This window comes from Rhinatrema bivittatum, chromosome 4, assembly GCF_901001135.1.
Source record: "Rhinatrema bivittatum chromosome 4, aRhiBiv1.1, whole genome shotgun sequence".
Classification (NCBI taxonomy): Eukaryota; Metazoa; Chordata; class Amphibia; order Gymnophiona; family Rhinatrematidae; genus Rhinatrema; species Rhinatrema bivittatum.
This window is the reverse complement of record NC_042618.1, coordinates 479,948,153-479,970,757: the sequence shown is the minus strand read 5'-3', so window position 1 is coordinate 479,970,757 and position 22,605 is coordinate 479,948,153. Positions and strand designations below refer to the sequence as shown.

The 22,605-nt window shown below is 48.5% G+C and overlaps 1 protein-coding gene across 1 annotated transcript in view; it reads right to left on the bottom strand.

The window, feature by feature from the left end:
• Positions 1 to 22,605, bottom strand: part of PIK3C2G (phosphatidylinositol-4-phosphate 3-kinase catalytic subunit type 2 gamma) — a 183,699-nt gene that overhangs the window by 100,575 nt on the left and 60,519 nt on the right. The window contains 3 exon segments of the mRNA XM_029597544.1: positions 10,872 to 10,987; positions 18,790 to 18,912; positions 20,623 to 20,686. Of these exon segments, the coding sequence (XP_029453404.1) occupies positions 10,872 to 10,987; positions 18,790 to 18,912; positions 20,623 to 20,686 (303 nt within the window).

Sequence of the window (22,605 nt, the reverse complement as noted above, 5' to 3'; positions counted from 1 at the left end):
GACATCAGACGCCTCCTATCATGTTCTCAATGTAAATACGCAGGCTCTCACCATAGTGGTGAGGACAAGTATCTCCCGCTGACATCAGACGCCTCCTATCATGTTTTCAATGTAAATACGCAGGCTCTCACCATAGTGGTGAGGACAAGTATCTCCCGCTGACATCAGACGCTTCCTATCATGTTCTCAATGTAAATACGCGGGCTCTCACCATAGTGGTGAGGACAAGTATCTCCCGCTGACATCAGACGCCTCCTATCATGTTTTCAATGTAAATACGCAGGCTCTCACCATAGTGGTGAGGACAAGTATCTCCCGCTGACATTAGACGCCTCCTATCATGTTCTCAATGTAAATACGCAGGCTCTCACCATAGTGGTGAGGACAAGTATCTCCCGCTGACATCAGACGCCTCCTATCATTTTCTCAATGTAAATACGCAGGCTCTCACCATAGTGGTGAGGACAAGTATCTCCCATTGACATCAGACGCCTCCTATCATGTTTTCAATGTAAATACGCAGGCTCTCACCATAGTGGTGAGGACAAGTATCTCCCGCTGACATCAGACGCCTCCTATCATGTTTTCCATGTAAATACGCAGGCTCTCACCATAGTGGTGAGGACAAGTATCTCCCGCTGACATCAGACGCCTCCTATCATGTTTTCAATGTAAATACGCAGGCTCTCACCATAGTGGTGAGGACAAGTATCTCCCGCTGACATCAGACGCTTCCTATCATGTTTTCAATGTAAATACGCAGGCTCTCACCATAGTGGTGAGGACAAGTATCTCCCGCTGACATCAGACGCCTCCTATCATGTTTTCAATGTAAATACGCAGGCTCTCACCATAGTGGTGAGGACAAGTATCTCCCATTGACATCAGACGCCTCCTATCATGTTTTCAATGTAAATACGCAGGCTCTCACCATAGTGGTGAGGACAAGTATCTCCCGCTGACATCAGACGCCTCCTATCATGTTTTCAATGTAAATACGCAGGCTCTCACCATAGTGGTGAGGACAAGTATCTCCCATTGACATCAGACGCCTCCTATCATGTTTTCAATGTAAATACGCAGGCTCTCACCATAGTGGTGAGGACAAGTATCTCCCGCTGACATTAGACGCCTCTTATCATGTTCTCAATGTAAATACGCAGGCTCTCACCATAGTGGTGAGGACAAGTATCTCCCGCTGACATCAGACGCCTCCTATCATTTTCTCAATGTAAATACGCAGGCTCTCACCATAGTGGTGAGGACAAGGATCTCCCGCTGACATCAGAGGCTAAATACGCAGGCTCTCACCATAGTGGTGAGGACAAGGATCTCCCGCTGACATCAGAGGCTAAATACGCAGGCTCTCACCATAGCGGTGAGGACAAGTATCTCCCGCTGACATCAGACGCTTCCTATCATGTTCTCAATGTAAATACGCAGGCTCTCACCATAGCGGTGAGGACAAGGATCTCCCGCTGACATCAGACGTTTCCTATAATGTTCTCAATGTAAATACGCAGGGCTCTCACCATAGCGGTGAGGACAAGTATCTCCCGCTGACATCAGACGCTTCCTATAATGTTCTCAATGTAAATACGCGGGCTCTCACCATAGTGGTGAGGACAAGGATCTCCCGCTGACATCAGACGTTTCCTATAATGTTCTCAATGTAAATACGCGGGCTCTCACCATAGTGGTGAGGACAAGGATCTCCCGCTGACATCAGACGTTTCCTATAATGTTCTCAATGTAAATACGCAGGCTCTCACCATAGTGGTGAGGACAAGTATCTCCCGCTGACATCAGACGCTTCCTATAATGTTCTCTATGTAAATACGCAGGCTCTCACCATAGTGGTGAGGACAAGGATCTCCCGCTGACATCAGACGTTTCCTATAATGTTCTCAATGTAAATACGCAGGCTCTCACCATAGTGGTGAGGACAAGTATCTCCCGCTGACATCAGACGCTTCCTATAATGTTCTCAATGTAAATACGCAGGCTCTCACCATAGTGGTGAGGACAAGTATCTCCCGCTGACATCAGACGCTTCCTATAATGTTCTCAATGTAAATACGCAGGCTCTCACCATAGTGGTGAGGACAAGTATCTCCCGCTGACATCAGACGCTTCCTATAATGTTCTCAATGTAAATACGCAGGCTCTCACCATAGTGGTGAGGACAAGTATCTCCCGCTGACATCAGACGCTTCCTATAATGTTCTCAATGTAAATACGCAGGCTCTCACCATAGTGGTGAGGACAAGGATCTCCCGCTGACATCAGACGCCTCCTATCATGTTCTCAATGTAAATACACAGGACTCACCATAGTGGTGAGGACGAGTATCTCCCGCTGACATCAGACGCCTCCTATCATGTTTTCAATGTAAATACGCGGGCTCTCACCATAGTGGTGAGGACAAGGATCTCCCGCTGACATCAGACGCTTCCTATCATGTTTTCAATGTAAATACGCAGGCTCTCACCATAGTGGTGAGGACGAGTATCTCCCGCTGACATCAGATGCTTCCTATAATGTTCTCAATGTAAATACACAGGACTCACCATAGTGGTGAGGACGAGTATCTCCCGCTGACATCAGACGCTTCCTATCATGTTTTCAATGTAAATATGCGGGCTCTCACCATAGTGGTGAGGACGAGTATCTCCAGCTGAGATCAGACACTTCCTATCATGTTCTCAATGTAAATACGCGGGCTCTCACCATAGTGGTGAGGACGAATATCTCCCGCTGACATCAGACACTTCCTATCATGTTTTCAATGTAAATACGCAGGCTCTCACCATAGTGGTGAGGACAAGTATCTCCCATTGACATCAGACGCCTCCTATCATGTTTTCAATGTAAATACGCAGGCTCTCACCATAGTGGTGAGGACAAGTATCTCCCGCTGACATCAGACACTTCCTATCATGTTTTCAATGTAAATACGCAGGCTCTCACCATAGTGGTGAGGACAAGTATCTCCCATTGACATCAGACGCCTCCTATCATGTTTTCAATGTAAATACGCAGGCTCTCACCATAGTGGTGAGGACGAGTATCTCCCGCTGACATCAGACGCCTCCTATCATGTTTTCAATGTAAATACGCAGGCTCTCACCATAGTGGTGAGGACGAGTATCTCCCGCTGACATCAGACGCCTCCTATCATGTTTTCAATGTAAATACGCAGGCTCTCACCATAGTGGTGAGGACAAGTATCTCCCGCTGACATCAGACGCCTCCTATCACGTTTTCAATGTAAATATGCAGGCTCTCACCATAGTGGTGAGGACAAGTATCTCCCGCTGACATCAGACGCCTCCTATCATGTTTTCAATGTAAATACGCAGGCTCTCACCATAGTGGTGAGGACAAGTATCTCCCGCTGACATCAGACGCCTCCTGTCATGTTTTCAATGTAAATACGCAGGCTCTCACCATAGTGGTGAGGACAAGTATCTCCCGCTGACATCAGACGCCTCCTATCATGTTTTCAATGTAAATATACAGGCTCTCACCATAGTGGTGAGGACAAGGATCTCCCGCTGACATCAGACGCCTCCTGTCATGTTTTCAATGTAAATACGCAGGCTCTCACCATAGTGGTGAGGACAAGTATCTCCCGCTGACATCAGACGCCTCCTATCATGTTTTCAATGTAAATACGCAGGCTCTCACCATAGTGGTGAGGACGAGTATCTCCCGCTGACATCAGACGCCTCCTATCATGTTTTCAATGTAAATACGCAGGCTCTCACCATAGTGGTGAGGACAAGTATCTCCCGCTGACATTAGACGCCTCCTATCATGTTCTCAATGTAAATACGCAGGCTCTCACCATAGTGGTGAGGACAAGTATCTCCCGCTGACATCAGACGCCTCCTATCATGTTTTCCATGTAAATACGCAGGCTCTCACCATAGTGGTGAGGACGAGTATCTCCCACTGACATCAGACGCTTCCTATCATGTTCTCAATGTAAATACGCAGGCTCTCACCATAGTGGTGAGGACAAGTATCTCCCGCTGACATCAGACGCCTCCTATCATGTTTTCAATGTAAATACGCAGGCTCTCACCATAGTGGTGAGGACAAGTATCTCCCGCTGACATCAGACGCCTCCTATCATGTTCTCAATGTAAATACGCAGGCTCTCACCATAGTGGTGAGGACAAGTATCTCCCGCTGACATCAGACGCCTCCTATCATGTTTTCAATGTAAATACGCAGGCTCTCACCATAGTGGTGAGGACAAGTATCTCCCGCTGACATCAGACGCCTCCTATCATGTTCTCAATGTAAATACGCAGGCTCTCACCATAGTGGTGAGGACAAGTATCTCCCGCTGACATCAGACGCCTCCTATCATGTTTTCAATGTAAATACGCAGGCTCTCACCATAGTGGTGAGGACAAGTATCTCCCGCTGACATCAGACGCCTCCTATCATGTTCTCAATGTAAATACGCAGGCTCTCACCATAGTGGTGAGGACAAGTATCTCCCGCTGACATCAGACGCCTCCTATCATGTTTTCAATGTAAATACGCGGGCTCTCACCATAGTGGTGAGGACAAGTATCTCCCGCTGACATCAGACGCCTCCTATCATGTTTTCCATGTAAATACGCAGGCTCTCACCATAGTGGTGAGGACAAGTATCTCCCGCTGACATTAGACGCCTCTCACCATAGTGGTGAGGACAAGTATCTCCCACTGACATCAGACGCCTCCTATCATGTTTTCAATGTAAATACGCAGGCTCTCACCATAGTGGTGAGGACGAGTATCTCCCGCTGACATCAGACGCCTCCTATCATGTTTTCAATGTAAATACGCAGGCTCTCACCATAGTGGTGAGGACGAGTATCTCCCGCTGACATCAGACACTTCCTATCATGTTCTCAATGTAAATACGTAGGCTCTCACCATAGTGGTGAGGACAAGGATCTCCCGCTGACATCAGACGCCTCCTATCATGTTCTCAATGTAAATACGCAGGCTCTCACCATAGTGGTGAGGACAAGTATCTCCCGCTGACATCAGACACTTCCTATCATGTTTTCAATGTAAATACGCAGGCTCTCACCATAGTGGTGAGGACAAGTATCTCCCGCTGACATTAGACGCCTCTCACCATAGTGGTGAGGACAAGTATCTCCCACTGACATCAGACGCCTCCTTTCATGTTTTCAATGTAAATACGCAGGCTCTCACCATAGTGGTGAGGACGAGTATCTCCCGCTGACATCAGACGCCTCCTATCATGTTTTCAATGTAAATACGCAGGCTCTCACCATAGTGGTGAGGACGAGTATCTCCCGCTGACATCAGACGCCTCCTATCATGTTCTCAATGTAAATACGTAGGCTCTCACCATAGTGGTGAGGACAAGGATCTCCCGCTGACATCAGACGCCTCCTATCATGTTCTCAATGTAAATACGCAGGCTCTCACCATAGTGGTGAGGACAAGTATCTCCCGCTGACATCAGACACTTCCTATCATGTTTTCAATGAACTAAAAGCAGGGTGGCCAACTCTGGTCCTCCAGAGCCACAACCAAGTCTGCTTTTCAGGATATCCACAATGAATATGCATGAGATTTGGTATAATGGAGGCGGGGCATGCCTACAAGGCCTGGTCCTAAAGCGGCGAAGATTTGGGGCTGGCACATTACCTGTCCCGCGTGTTCCTGCTGTCACCATCTCTACCACCACCGCCCCCTTCCTCTGACCCCTGCGCCGAGCTCCAGGTGCATTGCTGCCAGGGAACGAGCCTGCACCCACAGGCCCCACCTCCTGGGCTTGTAGGCAGGAGTCAGGAAATGAGCCTAGGCCACCCTTCTGAAAGGTTTGCTGGGGAAGGGGTCAATAAACCGGTGCCTCGGGGTGATAGAGGACTATGAGACACACTGGTGAAGGGATAGAAGGTACAGTTTGGCTATTTGCGGATGATACTAAGATCTTCTAATGAGTTGGACACGCCAGAAGGAGTAGAGAGAATGAAATGTGATTTAAGAAAGCTTGAAGAGCGATCGAAGATCTGGCAGCTGGGATTCAGTGCCAAGAAGTGCAGAGTCAGGCATCTGGGGGCAGTAATACAAAAGAGCTGAATGTGATGGGGGTGGGGGGGGGGGGGGGTGAGAGGCTGATGTGCACAGACCAAGAGAGGGACCTTGGGGTAACGGTGCCTGGTGATCTGAAGATGGCGAAGCAATGTGACGAGGCGATAGCAAAAGCCAGAGGGATGCTGGGCTGCATAGAGAGAGGAATAACCAGTAAGAAAAAGGAGGTGATAATCCCCTTGTACAGGTCCTTGGTGAGGCCTCACCTGGAGTACTACGTTTCAGTTCTGGAGTCCTTATCTAAAAAAGGATAGAGACAGGATGGAGGCAGTCCACAGATGGGAGACCAAAATGGTTTGGAGTCTGTATCGGAAGACCTATGAGGAGAGGCTGAAGGATATGACTATGTACACCCTGGAGGAGAGGAGATAGGATGCAGATCTTCAGATACCTAAAAGGTTTTAATGATTAACATTCGACAAACCTTCTCCATTGGAAAGCAAGCAGTAGAACTAGGGGTCATGAAATGAAACTCTAGGGGGGACTGCTCGGAACCCATCTCAAGAAATATTTCTTCACAGAGAGGGTGGTGGATGCCAGGAATGCCCTTCCAGAAGAGGTGGTGAAGACAAGAACAGTAAATGAATTAAAAAAGGTATGGGATAAACACTGTGAAACCCTAAAGGGTAGACTTGGAAATTAAGAAAAGGGTGCAAGGGGGTAACCTTCATGGAGCGGCAGCTGCTCCCCCTAACAAAAAGCACGGGGATTATTACCCTCAACCAGTTAGCTTTCATGAATTTGATGCAACTGCGACAGTGTTCTCCATTTCAGTGGTGGGGGGAAATGTCCGGTCCCTAACTATTACTGTCAGGGGTACTGATTAGCAGACATTAGGGAAAAAGCAAAGCACATTCAAACGGCAGCACTGTATGAGTTATCAAGAAGGCTGCTCATCCTGTAAAAATGTGGCTAGCGGTAATTTTGCTATACGTTTGACAGTGCTTGGTTTTGAATGCAAATATTATTACCCTTAACATAAGGCTTGGAGGTAACAGCACAAAGCAGCAGTTACTCCCCTCAACAGAAACACTGGGGCAACCTGCATGGAGTGGCAGTTACTACCCTTAACAGAAACATGGGGATAACCTGCATGGAGCAGCTGTCACTACCCTTAAGAGAAACATGGGGGTAACCTGCATGGAGCAGCTGTCACTACCCTTAAGAGAAACATGGGGGTACCCTGCACGGAGCGGCAGTTACTACCCTCAACAGAAACATGGGGGTAACCTGCAGGGAGCAGCAGTTACTACCCTTAACAGAAACATGGGGGTACCCTGCACGGAGCGGCAGTTACTACCCTTAAGAGAAACATGGAGGTAACCTGCACGGAGCGGCAGTTAATACCCTTAACAGAAACATGGGGGTAACCTGCACGGAGCGGCAGTTACTACCCTTAACAGAAACATGGGGGTAACCTGCACGGAGCGGCAGTTAATACCCTTAACAGAAACATGGAGGTAACCTGCACGGAGCGGCAGTTACTACCCTTAACAGAAACATGGGGGTAACCTGCATGGAGCGGCAGTTACTGCCCTTAACAGAAACATGGGGGTAACCTGCATGGAGCGGCAGTTACTGCCCTTAACAGAAACATGGGGGTAACCTGCATGGAGCGGCAGTTACTGCCCTTAACAGAAACATGGGGGTAACCTGCATGGAGCGGCAGTTACTGCCCTTAACAGAAACATGGGGGTAACCTGCTCGGAGCGGCAGTTACTGCCCTTAACAGAAACATGGGGGTAACCTGCATGGAGCGGCAGTTACTACCCTTAACAGAAACATGGGGTAACCTGCATGGAGCGGCAGTTACTGCCCTTAACAGAAACATTGGGGTAACTTGCATGGAGCGCCAGTTACTACCCTTAACAGAAACATGGGGGTAACCTGCATGGAGCGGCAGTTACTGCCCTTAACAGAAACATTGGGGTAACCTGCATGGAGCGGCAGTAAGTACACTTGACAGAAACATGGGGGTAACCTGTAGGGAGTGGCCGTTACTGCCCTTAACAGAAACATGGGGGTAACCTGCATGGAGCGGCAGTTACTGCCCTTAACAGAAAAATGGGGGTAACCTGCATGTAGCGGCAGTAAGTACACTTGACAGAAACATGGGGGTAATCTGCTCGGAGCGGCAGTTACTACCCTTAACAGAAACATGGGGGTAACCTGCATGTAGCGGCAGTAAGTACACTTGACAGAAACATGGGGGTAACCTGCTCGGAGCGGCAGTTACTGCCCTTAACAGAAACATGGGGGTAACCTGCATGGAGCGGCAGTTACTACCCTTAACAGAAACATGGGGGTAACCTGCATGTAGCGGCAGTAAGTACAGTTGACAGAAACATGGGGGTAACCTGCTCGGAGCGGCAGTTACTGCCCTTAACAGAAACATGGGGGTAACCTGCATGGAGCGGCAGTTACTACCCTTAACAGAAACATGGGGTAACCTGCATGGAGCGGCAGTTACTGCCCTTAACAGAAACATTGGGGTAACCTGCATGGAGCACCAGTTACTACCCTTAACAGAAACATGGGGGTAACCTGCATGGAGCGGCAGTTACTGCCCTTAACAGAAACATTGGGGTAACCTGCATGGAGCGGCAGTTACTACCCTTAACAGAAACATGGGGGTAACCTGCATGGAGCGGCAGTTACTGCCCTTAACAGAAACATTGGGGTAACCTGCATGGAGCGGCAGTAAGTACACTTGACAGAAACATGGGGGTAACCTGCATGTAGCGGCAGTTACTACCCTTAACAGAAACATGGGGGTAACCTGCATGGAGCGGCAGTTACTACCCTTAACAGAAACATTGGGGTAACCTGCATGGAGCGGCAGTTACTGCCCTTAACAGAAACATTGGGGTAACCTGCATGGAGCGGCAGTAAGTACACTTGACAGAAACATGGGGGTAACCTGCACGGAGCGGCAGTTACTGCCCTTAACAGAAACATTGGGGTAACCTGCATGGAGCGGCAGTTACTGCCCTTAACAGAAACATTGGGGTAACCTGCATGGAGCGGCAGTTACTACCCTTAACAGAAACATGGGGGGTAACCTGCATGGAGCGGCAGTAAGTACACTTGATAGAAACATGGGGGTAACCTGTAGGGCATGGCAGTTGTTCCTATGCTCAGATTTGCCCTTGGGCAGGCAGTTAAGAATCACAGAGGGGAAATCAACGTTTGATTTTACTGTCTTGCTCTGCAGTATGAGACCCTCACACCCTCCTCACTCCTGGCCCATCTCACCAGCTATTCCACCATCCTCTGAAACCAGTGAACCCCTCCCCCCCTCCTTCCATGAACCCTTGTAGGAGTTAAGTGCTCTTTATTCCTCCGTCCTGTGCATTGCTGGGAGGAGCTTATTTCTTCCTATTGAATGGCTTGCCCTCCAGTTTTGGGGTACGCACTCCTGAAAATAATTATGCATTTGTAGTTATTAAAATTTCTTAACTGCTACACGCGCAAGTGTTGCAGGGTGGACCCTTGGGTCGAGACGAGGTTGACGCCACCTGCAGAAGGAGGCGCCCCTGCAGGTCCTCGTCGTCGGTAGGTTGTTCTGGGTGATGCAGGGACCCAACTGGACCTTCACCAATACCAGCCCTCGTTCCCCGCAGGTTGAGCCGGCCGGGCTTAGGCGCAGGGTCTCCTGGCAACGAATCCAAGGATGACGAGAGGCGAAGCGGAGTCTGGAAGATGGGCCCAAAATCAGGACAGGCAGCAAACAGATGAGTCCAAGCGGAGGCCAGAGGTCAGGGCGGAGTCCAGGATGCAGGGAGATGGTCAGAGCAGGCAGCAGACAAGCCAGGGAGTCAGTGCAAGGAGTGGGAGCGAGGAGTCAGGAGCAGGAACCGAAGACCAGGAGTAAGGACACTGATCCAGGAGCAAGGACACGGAACCAGGAGTAGGAACACGGAGCAGGAGCAAGGACACGGAGCCAGGAGCAGGAACGCAACACCAGGAGCAAGGACACGGAGCCAGGAGCAGGAACGCAAGACCAGGAGCAAGGATACGGAGCCAGGAGCAGGAACGCAACACCAGGAGCAAGGACACGGAGCCAGGAGCAGGAACGCAGAGCAACTCACTACTCAAAACAGCCGACGGGTTCCTGAGGCGAGGGTCTGGCAGCAAGGGCCGCCCTTAAATAGCCCTCAGTGAGCACTTGGGGCCGCCTTAAATCCGGGCGGAAGTGGCAGTAGCGGCTCCACAGGGCTGCGATCAGAGCAGGGACGCGGCCGGCTCGGGGGAGGTGAGTAAGGCTGACTGCGGGTCTCTGCGGCCCGGCATCGCGGCACGCAAGCTCTAGAGTACAATATTAGCACAGACATAAAATAAAAACCAGCAAAAAAGAAGTCACAACATAACAAAAGTCAAATATAAGCTGTTGAACTAAGGCGCAGGATTTTACATATTAGGGCATAATTTCAGGAATGATTTGAACGCTGATTTACATCCCTTGGTTCACTCCATTAATCTCAAAGTTGCTGGAACGGCGCGTTCCACATGGCAGGCGCCGCTGCCGAGAAGGCCCACTCTCCACTCACTGCCAATCTCCCCCATTCAGGGTAAATGTTGTGTAAAGGAAAACTGCCCCCATTCACACCAAGCAATATTTCAAAAGCTCAGATGGCAAGTGGTGATACTGAGGAATTTATGGAGCAAAATCCGTGATTAGAAAAGCGAAAGGCTGGATTTCAGACCAAGGAACGACACACGTGGAGCGACTTTACTCCCCCTGCCCTCTGCTGACGCTACACGCTGCAAGGCCCAATTCATATCTGTGTCTCAAAAATGGAAATAGGAATAGCAAACCTTTGGCTGGACTCCTGCTGTACTGGTACAGACCCTGAAACGGAAAAGGAGAGGAAATCAGTGCAGAGTTAATACTTGCGGTGGGCAGCCCTGCGTTCAGCTTTGCTGCGATTTAAGTGGACGAGAAAGGAAATGGACGAGAAAGGAGCGCGTTTGTGGAGAGGCCCAGGCACCTCAGCACATGCTTTCAGGGCGCCGCGCCGCGCAGCTCAGGAAACGGCTTCCAAGGTTGCCTTTTAATTAACAGTTTACCCTTTAATCAGGCCGAGACCCTTCCAGAGCATTAACCAGCACGGAGGCTGAAAACAAACCTCGGGCAGGGAGAGGGTCTTCCTGGACGACGGGGGATCTCGGTTATAAATAAATAAAGCCCGGGGAGCCCGGTCAGGCCAGCCAGACCTCCTCCATCACGCCACTTGCACAGCCCCAAAGGACCTGTCTATGCCGGATTAAAAAGCGGGGGCGCTGATTCCCGGAAATACTCTGAGCCCCTTTCCATTCCGTGGGCTCAGTGGTCTGTGATCCCAGGGTAGAGGGATTAGGATAAGCGCAATGCAGAATCAGAGAGAGAGAGAGAGGGACAGAGGCAGATTTATGTTCTCCTAGTGTCTCCATCTTAATAAATACTTTCCAGAACAGGCAAATCTTTCAACCTGCAGCAGAGCCCCTAAGCTTTTGTGACTGAATACCAAACCTTTAGAGAAAGGTAATGCTTATTCCTTAAGTTGTGGGAGCTACAAAGACAAAAAGCAACTTTATTGGAAACTCATTAAAATGCAGGGACGCCTCAGTACGTTTAACGGGTTTCTGATAAGACTGTATTTCTGTATATCACTCGCTTTATGGTTTATTTGGTTTTCTATCCCCTCATATCAGTCGGGACCTTGCTATGGGGGTACCTTGGTCCCAGGTGGAGTTGGCGCAACCCACAGGGAGGAGCCCCGCAGCTCCCCACCATCGGCAGGCGGAGTCGGAGGAGGCAGAGGGCCCGGCTGGAGCTTCACCTGTACCAGCGCTCGTTCCCCTTAGCTTGAGCCCTCGGGTGCCGCCGGGGCCGGCTGGACTTAGGCGCGGGCCCCTGCGGAGATGGAGGGTGCTACAGGCCAGCATGGCGAGAAGCGCGGTCAGTAGGCGTAGAGGTCGGGGCAGGCTGTGGTCCGAGGCAGGCGGAGTTTGTTCAGTGCCGTGCTTCAGGCAGAGGGTCTGGGCAGGCAGAGGTCAAGCAAGACAATGAGCAGGCAGTGGTCAAAGCAGGCGAAGGTCAAGCAATGTCAAGGGACAATCCAAAGCCAAAGCCAGGACTCCTACCAAGAAGACTGTGTAATATAATTTAAAAAAAACCACTGGCACTCAGACGTGTTTGGTTTGGAAGAAGTGAACCAGACATGATGTGCTGGCGCTAACTTCCAGCAGCTCCTCTCTATGGGATAATTTACAGGGTGACCTAGCACTGAACTTCCTGGGAACTGCTCCGCTCTGAGCTAAAAACTCTGTGGGAGAGGCAGAAAGGCAGGGCCGCAGGATTAAGAGGCAGGTAGCGGACATTAACGCTACTGGGGCCTATCCCCTCCCTCCCACACACCCCCAACGTTGTTAAAGCTAATGACAGTTTTATTGTTTAAAAAACTAGAGCAGGGTGAATCCAAAATCTGTGATGGGGTAACCTGCACAGAGCAGCATTTACTCCCCTTACTGGCTAGACTGCATCGACCATTTGCGTCATTTACTCTGTTACTATGGAGAGCAATGCAATGACTGTTTTATTTTCCTATCAATTTATAATTTGCACATCATTTCCCATGTATTCCTATCTGCTTATCTGTAGTGCTAAACTTCTTGTTCAGTGCTCTGAATGAAATACGTAACATCAAATGAAACTTCAGGTAAATACTGGTGAAGGCAGGCAGAAAAAAAACCCACAAAATAAATTCAGGAAATGAGCCAGAGCCCCAGAGCATAACAGCAAACTAAGCTTGACGCCAAGGTCATTGCATTGCTTCTCTTGAGGTACCAAGCAACACATTATTATCTACTAGAGAGAAAAAAATTGGGTCTCTGATAATGGCGCTGACACAATGCAATAGCAAATACAATACAGGGAGCGTATGATAGGAAATAGCGTGAGGGACTGGATCACTCTGTTCTCATCTTTACACTTGAAATGAATAGTGACACAGCCTCTGTAAGGTAGCACCATTCTTAGAAAGGATCGTAAAAAAGTAAACAGAAAAAGAAGAAAACATAACGGCTTCACTTTTAAATTAAAACCCCCAACAGACACAAATACACTTATTTTTGTGCATGATTTATACAAATATTCTGAACTACATGGTAGACATGTGCAGAGTCAAAACATTCATTTTGGTTCATTCATTTGTTTTGTAGGTTGAAGTCATTTCTTTGGTTCATTTCAAATAAAAAAAAATGTTTGGTTTTATTTGTTCATTCATTTGTTCATTATGTGTTCATTCATTCAAGCAATGCAGCCTAATTTGGGATACTAAATTGGGATTTTCTAATAATTTCTAATAAAACTGGCAGGCAAACATCATCAGAAGGGTGAAGGCACTGCCAACACATCGACCATCTCAACGTGGCACCAAAAGTGGCATGAGGAGCCCAAGGACATGTAATGGAGCAAAACATTACCAGCAATGGCAGGAGCTCTCCAAGATACCTTCAGAGGAGGAAAGCAACAGCAGGAGTGGCCAGAACACCCCAAGGCTCCAAAACTAGGGCAAAGGATACCAACAACAGTAGCATTAATCCCCCCAAGGCTGTATGAGAGAGGCAAAGCGGTGCTAAGTGTAGCATGAACAGCTCAAAACAACATGAAGGAGGAATAAAGCACTAAAAGAGAAAAAATTCCCCCAAGGCAGTGATAGAGGGTAAAAGCAACTGAAAGAGTTGAAGGCCTCAAAGCATCATGAGGGGCACAAGAAGTCACCCAGAGTGTCAAAAACATCCCAAGAATCCAAATTAGTAGAAAGCCTTAGGCAGGGAAAAGCCAGGGGAAATCCCTGAAGGAGGCCTGATGTAATTTCTGTATGGCATCATTAGGTGAAGGAGCTAGCTGTTCAGGCTTGAAATTGGTCTTCACTGGAGACTAAGATGCTACTGATTAGAGGCACCAAATGCTCTTTAGCCGCTTGCTGTTTAATACCCTGTGATTCAGGGAATAAAGGACATGACTTTTCTTCTGAATCAGTTTTTGTAAATACTGCCTCCATCACCTGAGAAGCAGTAATAATGAAGGTGCAGGGTCCTGGTTTTGGAAGCTGCACTTCTGCTGCTTCTACCTTTAGCTGTGGATTAATCTGTCAAAGGTTAAATAACAAATGAGACCAATAATAAAAAAAAACCCATAAGGGACTGGAGTTTGAAGAAAATGTCTAACAGCACATAAAACCATTAAAGATAACTGAGTGGGTAAGGTCTCTGTAAAGCATCAGATGGCCAGGGCAAGACTAAGAGTTGGCAAGTATTGTAGGGAAGGGGACTTGGAAAGAAACTCAAAGACAGCTGAAGCAGAGTAAGCTTGAGGCAGCAGCTGCAGCTGTGGCACTGATGATTAAAAACAGAAATGTTACCAGTAGAGCAATGCAGCAAGAAGATTGGACGAAAAAGACCAAAGTGTACCTTGAAGTGTGAGGTGGGAGAAAGAATGACATCGAAAGCCCAAGCCACCAGGAAGGGCATAGCAATAACAGGAGTGGCATGAAGAGCCCAAGTAGTACTGCTGCAAGTGTGCAAAGCAATGGATTGCCAGGGCAGGAACAGGAGTCGACAAGACCATAGGGAAAGAGATTTGGAAAAAGAAAACAACAAGAGAACCAGAGCAGAGATGGAAGTACCCTAAGGTATCAACAATGGCTTCTCCTTTGGGTCCCCTCCAGAGGACTTTGTGACATGATGCAGAGAGCTCCAACTAGTGGGTGTCTTCATCAGGGAAATATTGATTAACCCAATAGCTAACCCAGAGGCCCAAGCACAGATACAATCCCTTCTCCCCCCAGATGGGGTGAACAGAGGGTCAGTGCTTGGTGCGTGCATGTTTCTCCACCTTTCATGTCTGATTTCTCTTCAGAACATGGGATTGCCTCACTCTCCATCCTGGGAGAGGCTGGGATGGATGCCTCCTTCATTATCAGCTGCTCAGATGCCCTTCTTTCCACTGGAGAGCAGAGCATGGGCCCCTATCTGGTGCATAGCATTCTGCAGCAATGTGGGGTATCTGTCCCAATTAGAGACATAGCTACCTGGTTAATCATATCAGTAGCATATGCTTTTGCCAAAAAGAAAATATTGAGCCATGCACATGTTAAATACATACAACTGGTACAGTGAAACTGCTAATGGTTCATTAAATCAGTTATGGGTTACTGTGGTAAATGTAAAGCTAATACATGCTGATGAGTGCTGATTGCCAAGACATAGATTAGGAAATCACAAACAGCACAATGGCAGCATACCCCTAAGATGTATAATGCAGTAAATAAAAAAAATAGCACAAAGGTATATAAACCCCCAAGGTACGAAACATAGTCAATTCCAAAGAGCACAAAGGTATCAAAAACCCCAAGGCATAGAGTTGGGCAATCAAAAACAGAATAAAGGTGCCAAAACCCCTAGGGCACAGAATGCGGTCAATCGTAATCAGCAAGAAGATGTCAAAACCCCCAAGAAGTAGAGTGTTATCAATCGCAAACAGCACAACAGTGTCAAACCCTTCAAAGGTTAGAGTGTGGTCAATCACAAGCAGCGCAAACTGTCAAAACTCCCAATGCATACAGTTTAGTCATTTGCAAACAGTATAAAAGTGTCAAAATGCCCAAAGCATCAAACATGGATAATTGCAAACAACAAAAAGGCTTAGACAGCAAGACAGAAAACCTTCAAAAAGGTATAGTGTAAGAAGAAAATTATGGGGTTTTTTAAATATTTTTATTTAGGAAACAAAACACCACAGCATAATCAAGAAAGAAGCAGGATGGGAGAACTAGGCTGGGACTGTACAGGGGAAGCACAAAGTAGTTAGTTGGAAAACCAGAAAAAAGGTGGGGTAGGAGGAGAAGACTATATTTATTTTTCTATTTTTATTTTGGGAAAAAACACCCCAGTAAAACAAAAAAAATAAGTATTGCAGGAGAACTAGACTGGGATCCAAACAGCAAACAACATGGAGGCAAGAACATTCCCACAGTGCTACATCATAGGCATGGCAGAGAGGCAGAGTAGCAGCAAGATATCCAAGGTGGGACATCTGGGGCAGCACTAAGACCCCTAAAGTCTGGGGCATGGCAGGTTAACATAGTAGCAGTAAGACCTCTGAGATGATATATCTAGGACATGACAAATGGGCAGAGTGGCAACACTCCTAAGGTGGTACATCTGGGGCATGGCATTTAGACATAATAGCATTAAGACTTCTGAGATAATATTTCTAGGACATGACAAACAGGCAGAGTGCAACGCTCCTAAGGTGGTACATCTGGGGCATGGCAGGTAGACATAGTAGCAGTAAGACCTCTGAGATGATATATCTAGGACATGACAAACAGGCAGAGTGCAACACTCCTAAGGTGATACATCTGGGGCATGGCAGGTAAGATAGTAGCAGTAAGACCTCTGAGATGATATATCTAGGACATGACAAACAGGCAGAGTGCAACACTCCTAAGGTGGTACTTCTGGGGCATGGCAGGTAAGATAGTAGCAGTAAGACCTCTGAGATGATATATCTAGGACATGACAAACAGGCAGAGTGCAACACTCCTAAGGTGGTACATCTGGGGCATGGCAGGTAGACATAGTAGCAGTAAGACCTCTGAGATGATATATCTAGGACATGACAAATGGGCAGCGTGGCAACACTCCTAAGGTGGTACATCTGGGGCATGGCAGGTAAGATAGTAGCAGTAAGACCTCTGAGATGATATATCTAGGACATGACAAACAGGCAGAGTGCAACACTCCTAAGGTGGTACATCTGGGGCATGGCAGGTAGACATAGTAGCAGTAAGACCTCTGAGATGATATATCTAGGACATGACAAACAGGCAGAGTGCAACACTCCTAGGTGGTACATCTGGGGCATGGCAGGTAGACATAGTAGTAGCAAGACTTCCAAGGTGCTTTCAGTCATCTTGCCTTTTGTATGTAAATTCTGGAAAGCCCAGAAAAATCAGATTGATTTTCAGAAACACCAAATTTTCCATCAAGTCTGGTGACAGCCTGGAATGATGAGGCCTTACGATATCCCCTGCCATTGAGAAGACACACTGGTTGGTAGACAGGAAAGATAGTGCTGAACCATCTTGGCTAGTTCTGGCCAATCTGCGGACTTTTGTGCCCAATATCCCGGTGCATCTGTGTCCATGTTCTTGACAGGGTCTGTGAGACAGTGTATCACAGAAATTTCTACTGAGGGTCTCTCTTGTCAGTTTCTTGAGTTGTGACCTGTGTCAGGAGAGATGGTTCTGTACACATGGCTTTAGTGTATTGAGGGAGGGAGAAAGTGCTAGCTGACAGGGTGCTGCTCCTGCTTGCACTGCTCTCGGGGGTGACCACGCTTTCCATGCTTTGATGGAAATACCCCACTATTTTCCTGCCCCTCTCTATGGGGTCTTTCAGGAACAGAATCCCATGGTCATTAGGCCCCAGCCCCAGGGCACCCTTTATTGCCAGGTGCGGCAAGTGTGCAAAGCAACAGGTACCCCAAAAGACTCCAACTTCCATGCCCTTATCATAACTTTCCCACTGTCGGTCACTGCTTGAAGACTCCCGCCTCTCTGGTCTAGCTGCCAGCCCTCCAGTATCTTTCTTATGGCTGATAGATTATTGCATGAGGTGTGAGAGCTCTTCATCACCTGCACGTGCAGCACAGCCCACTCGCTCCCTGATGATCAGTCCCCGCGAGAGCTGCTGCTGCCTGCCCCTGCCTTGGCCAGCTCCTACCAGTGAGCCAGCAGGGAGAGGGAAGTGTGCATAGAGCTTGAAGTGGTCCAGACATCACTGGTGAAATGCACACGCCTGCACGCTGTCTTAGCCAGCTGTGTCTGCATGGGACTATGGGACTGGTTATAAAGAATGGGGATAACCCGGACCTTCAAATTGGGAGTTAACACATTCAGCAGATGCTTACGGTCCTTGTTCTCCACTACCTGCTGTGGTTGCTCATCAGGGTAATCATTTTTCCCATAGACGTCATTACCACTTTTGATGCTGCCTTCCTCTTGCCCCAGGACAGTGATACGGAACAACATCCCATGGCAGGGAGCTGCTGACCTGCCACCTGACTGCTGGAAGGGACTATGGGATCAGTCCCTTTCCACTGAGGGGCAGAAGGGGTCCCCAGGCTAGTGCCACCACCCTTCCCTGATGGGCTGTTTCTGCACAGGATCCTAAATACCAGCATTTGTCACCTGCCCCTCCTGCTTCCTTCAAACGATGCCCTTCCTGCAGTGAATACACTGAGCAAAATATGGCTCCTCCCTCACTTTAAAGTGCCTCCAGGTTAGGGATGTCATGCACAATCTAATCTATTCTCTGCATCCTTGTGGGATGAAACCGGCACTGAAGGTAACCCTGAGGAAAAAGCCCAGGGGCATCGCTCATGCTCGTTACTTGCACTAATTGTTCTTGGAAGTTGGTCTCAATGACATCAGTATTATCTAACACCCCCATCACCTCACTGGAGGCTACTTAGTAAGCACTACTAACTACTAACACTGTGTCCGGACTGAGTCACTGCCGTTTAAGGAAGCATCCGAACGCCCTGGAACAGAAACGGCAAAAGGGTAAAAGGGAACCGCAGCCCGTGACCCAGTGCCCTACCTGCTCCTTCATCAGCAGTGCCGCACGAAGCTTCTCCAAGGCCTCAGTGATCGCCTCTGTTTCGATGCAGGAGAGCAGGAAGCAGATTGCGCCAACATCTTCCCTCAGATTAGTCATTCCGTGCTGTTAATTTCAAGATGAAAGAAGTGAACCGCAGCCTACACATAAACAAGGACTGAGCTGAGTTTTCTGAAAGCATTATTTAAATGTTTAATTATCAGCAGCAGAAGCATTTTTACAAGTTTTGGTTCTAAAGCAAGCAGATAAGATGCAGAAACAGATACGATATGGCGAATGGGCCCCGGGCAGCAGGGATCGGCTGAAGGCGGCACACGGCACGTCCGGCGTTTATCAACACGTGGCGCGCATCAGGAGAGCGCCCTGAACGCCTCCACGATTGATCCTGTGTGGTTCGGGCACAGGTTAGGGGTGTGGATTGTGAAGGTGGACGGCATGGCGTCGGCGAGGTTGATGGCGCGATTTCATCTGTTAGGATGGCATTGTGTTTGCTGGTCAGCCACTGATCTGCCAATAGATTTCTCCGGGGTTCGTCCTCTCTCAGGCTGGGCCTGCAGGGAAGGCTCCCTGTATTTCAGGCTTTTCCTGGTTATTATTACTGGCGGCGGCCTTAAAGGCAGCAGCTGCTGCTTAGAAAGACTGAGCTGAGGGCCTGCTGCTCCTTCCTTTCCCCGTTGACCTTTGAAGACCCCAGAAACAGGTAAGGGGGTCTGGGGCTGGGGAGTGTAGGGAGGCCCATGGGGGGAGGAGGGGTCTTAATTTGAAACAATTCGGCAGTGCTGGGGGCTTTCCGCCGAGGGAGGATGGGCCCTGGACCTGTTTCCTTTCCTTTTATGATTTGTTTTGAAAAGAAAAAAGAAAGAAAATAATCCACAAACAAAAACGAGTCACTAGGGAGCACGGGACAAGTGCAGGGGTCTTTGAGGGAGGCCGAACACAAGCAGGACCTTCATCCGTCCTCGCTCACATTCTAACTTACCTTTCCCGCACGCCAGAAGAGCCTGCGTCCAGGTAAAACAAGCAGGACCTTCATCCGTCCTCGCTCACATTCTAACTTACCTTTCCCGCACGCCAGAAGAGCCTGCGTCCAGGTAAAACAAGCAGGACCTTCATCCGTCCTCGCTCACATTCTAACTTACCTTTCCCGCACGCCAGAAGAGACTTCGTCCAGGTAAAACAAGCAGGACCTTCATCCGTCCTCGCTCACATTCTAACTTACCTTTCCCGCACGCCAGAAGAGCCTGCGTCCAGGTAAAACAAGCAGGACCTTCATCCGTCCTCGCTCACATCCTAACTTACCTTTCCCGCACGCCAGAAGAGCCTGCGTCCAGGTAAAACAAGCAGGACCTTCATCCGTCCTCGCTCACATTCTAACTTACCTTTCCCGCACGCCAGAAGAGCCTGCGTCCAGGTAAAACAAGCAGGACCTTCATCCGTCCTCGCTCACATTCTAACTTACCTTTCCCGCACGCCAGAAGAGCCTACGTCCAGGTAAAACAAGCAGGACCTTCATCCGTCCTCGCTCACATTCTAACTTACGTTTCCCGCTCGCCAGAAGAGACTGCGTCCAGGTAAAACAAGCAGGACCTTCATCCGTCCTCAGTCACATTCTAACTTACCTTTCTCGCTCGCCAGAAGAGACTACGTCCCGGTAAAACAAGCAGATTGCACGGAGGTGCAGAGAGAGCTGGCCTCTCATCCCCCCACAGGCGAGGCCTTTCCCGTGAAGGCTAGGCCATGTGTGGCTCGTAATTGGGTGTTCGCAGGCGCTCTAGGGCACATATTCTGCAAAGGTACTTACTCCAGAAAACGTACCATAGAGTGCAACAGATAGCCCACGTGAATATTGTATTTTGCAATTGCTGCAGAGAGCCTCTCCCTACAATAAGAAAACAAAAGGATTCTGTTAATTTCAACTAAACTTAAACCCACTCCCCTAAAGCTTAGAGGTGGGCAGCATGCACCAATAATGGGAGCCCGGTCACTATTCATGAGTGATAACGAGGTCATTATGGAAACTCCCTTCCCAGTGAGGAGTGAGATTCAGAGGCATATTCCCCCCCCCCCAATATATAATTTTAAAATTTCCTAAACATCGATAAAATATTTCAAAACAACAGACACATCAAATAACACCCAATAATTAATACTAATAAGGATTGTAAAAATCTCCCACTCTCCATATCTGTCATTCTAAGATTGTTGTAGACTGGGGGCTCACATGCACACACACACACACACTCACACACACACGTACACTTCCTCTGTACCTCTCTCACACACAGACATATTTCTTCCATCTCTCTGTCACACACACACATGCTTACTCTGTGTCTCTCTCACATGCTAACACAGACACACATGCTTTATGAGAGACAGAGGGAGCATGAGGGTGTGTGAGAGAGACATACACGCACACACACACACTTCCTCTGTACCTCCCTCACACACACAAGCTTCCTCTCTCTCTCTCTCACACGCACACACATGCCAACAAAAACTGAATTGGAAACCACAAGCCAGATTCTGTATGCAGTGCAACAACGGAAAAGCAGAAATCTCTATTCCTCAAAACAATACACTCAAATATAAATCAGAGTAGTAAAACCATACTAAAAAATATACATTTCAAAACAGCTGATGAATAGAATAATATTCAATAATTAGAAGCTCCTGTACACATTTTTTATAATTTTCTAAACCTTGATAAAATATTTCAAAACATCAGACATCAAATAACACCCAGTAATTAAAATTAATAAGGATCTAAAAATCCCCCACTCTCCATACCTGTCACCCTGAGATTGTTGTGAATTGGGGGTACACACACACACACACACACACACATATGTACTTGGTGAGAGACAGAGGGAGCTTGAGTGTGTGTGTGTGTGTGTGTGTGTGTGTGAAAGAGACAGACCCACACCCTTCCTCCATCTCTCTCACACATATACGCTCCCTCTTTATCTCTCACACAGGATTCCTGACTCACGCACACACACACACATGCTTCTCTCTCTCACCTCCACCGCTGCACACAGGCACCCTCTCACACCTACACTCCCACAGGCAGCCTCTCATATATACACACACAGGCGCACACATGCTGACTCTTCTATACACTCACCATCTCATACACACAGGCATCCTCTCATATACACACACTCACAAACATACAGGCATCCTCTCATACACACACACACACACACACACATACCCTCATACATGCAACCAAACACCCTCAAACACATACACACCCCCACATCCTCATTCACCCCTCATACACTGGCACTTACTCTCCCAGGGCCGGCCTCTCCCTACTTCAGCTGCTGGTGGCACCACAGGGCCTGTTCTTCTGCCGTCAGCTCCGGGAGCGCCGGCGGCAATGCTGGGCCTGTTCTTTGCCGCCGTGCCAGCTCTAGGCATCATTAACCTCTACCACTGCAGTTCCTTGCTTTTGCTGGCGGGGACTGTTTCACGCTGCTCCAGGACCTTCCTGCCAGTGGCAATGGCAGCCCTCCCCCTGTTGCCACCCGGGGCAGACCATCCCTCTCGCCCCCCCCCTTAGCACGCCTCTAGTGAGAATAAACCCTCTATGAGTGGTCGGCCATCTTGCAAAATTATTACTGCAACCTGTCAATGTCTCGGACATGGCCTGTGACCCCGGGGTGCAGAGGGCGGAGCAGAGAGCCAAATCACAGCTTGACCTTCCCATGTATGCAAAATGTATCTCATGCATATTCATTGAGGATATCCTGTAAAGCAGACTGGCGGTGGGGTCCCCAGGTCCTGGCCTAC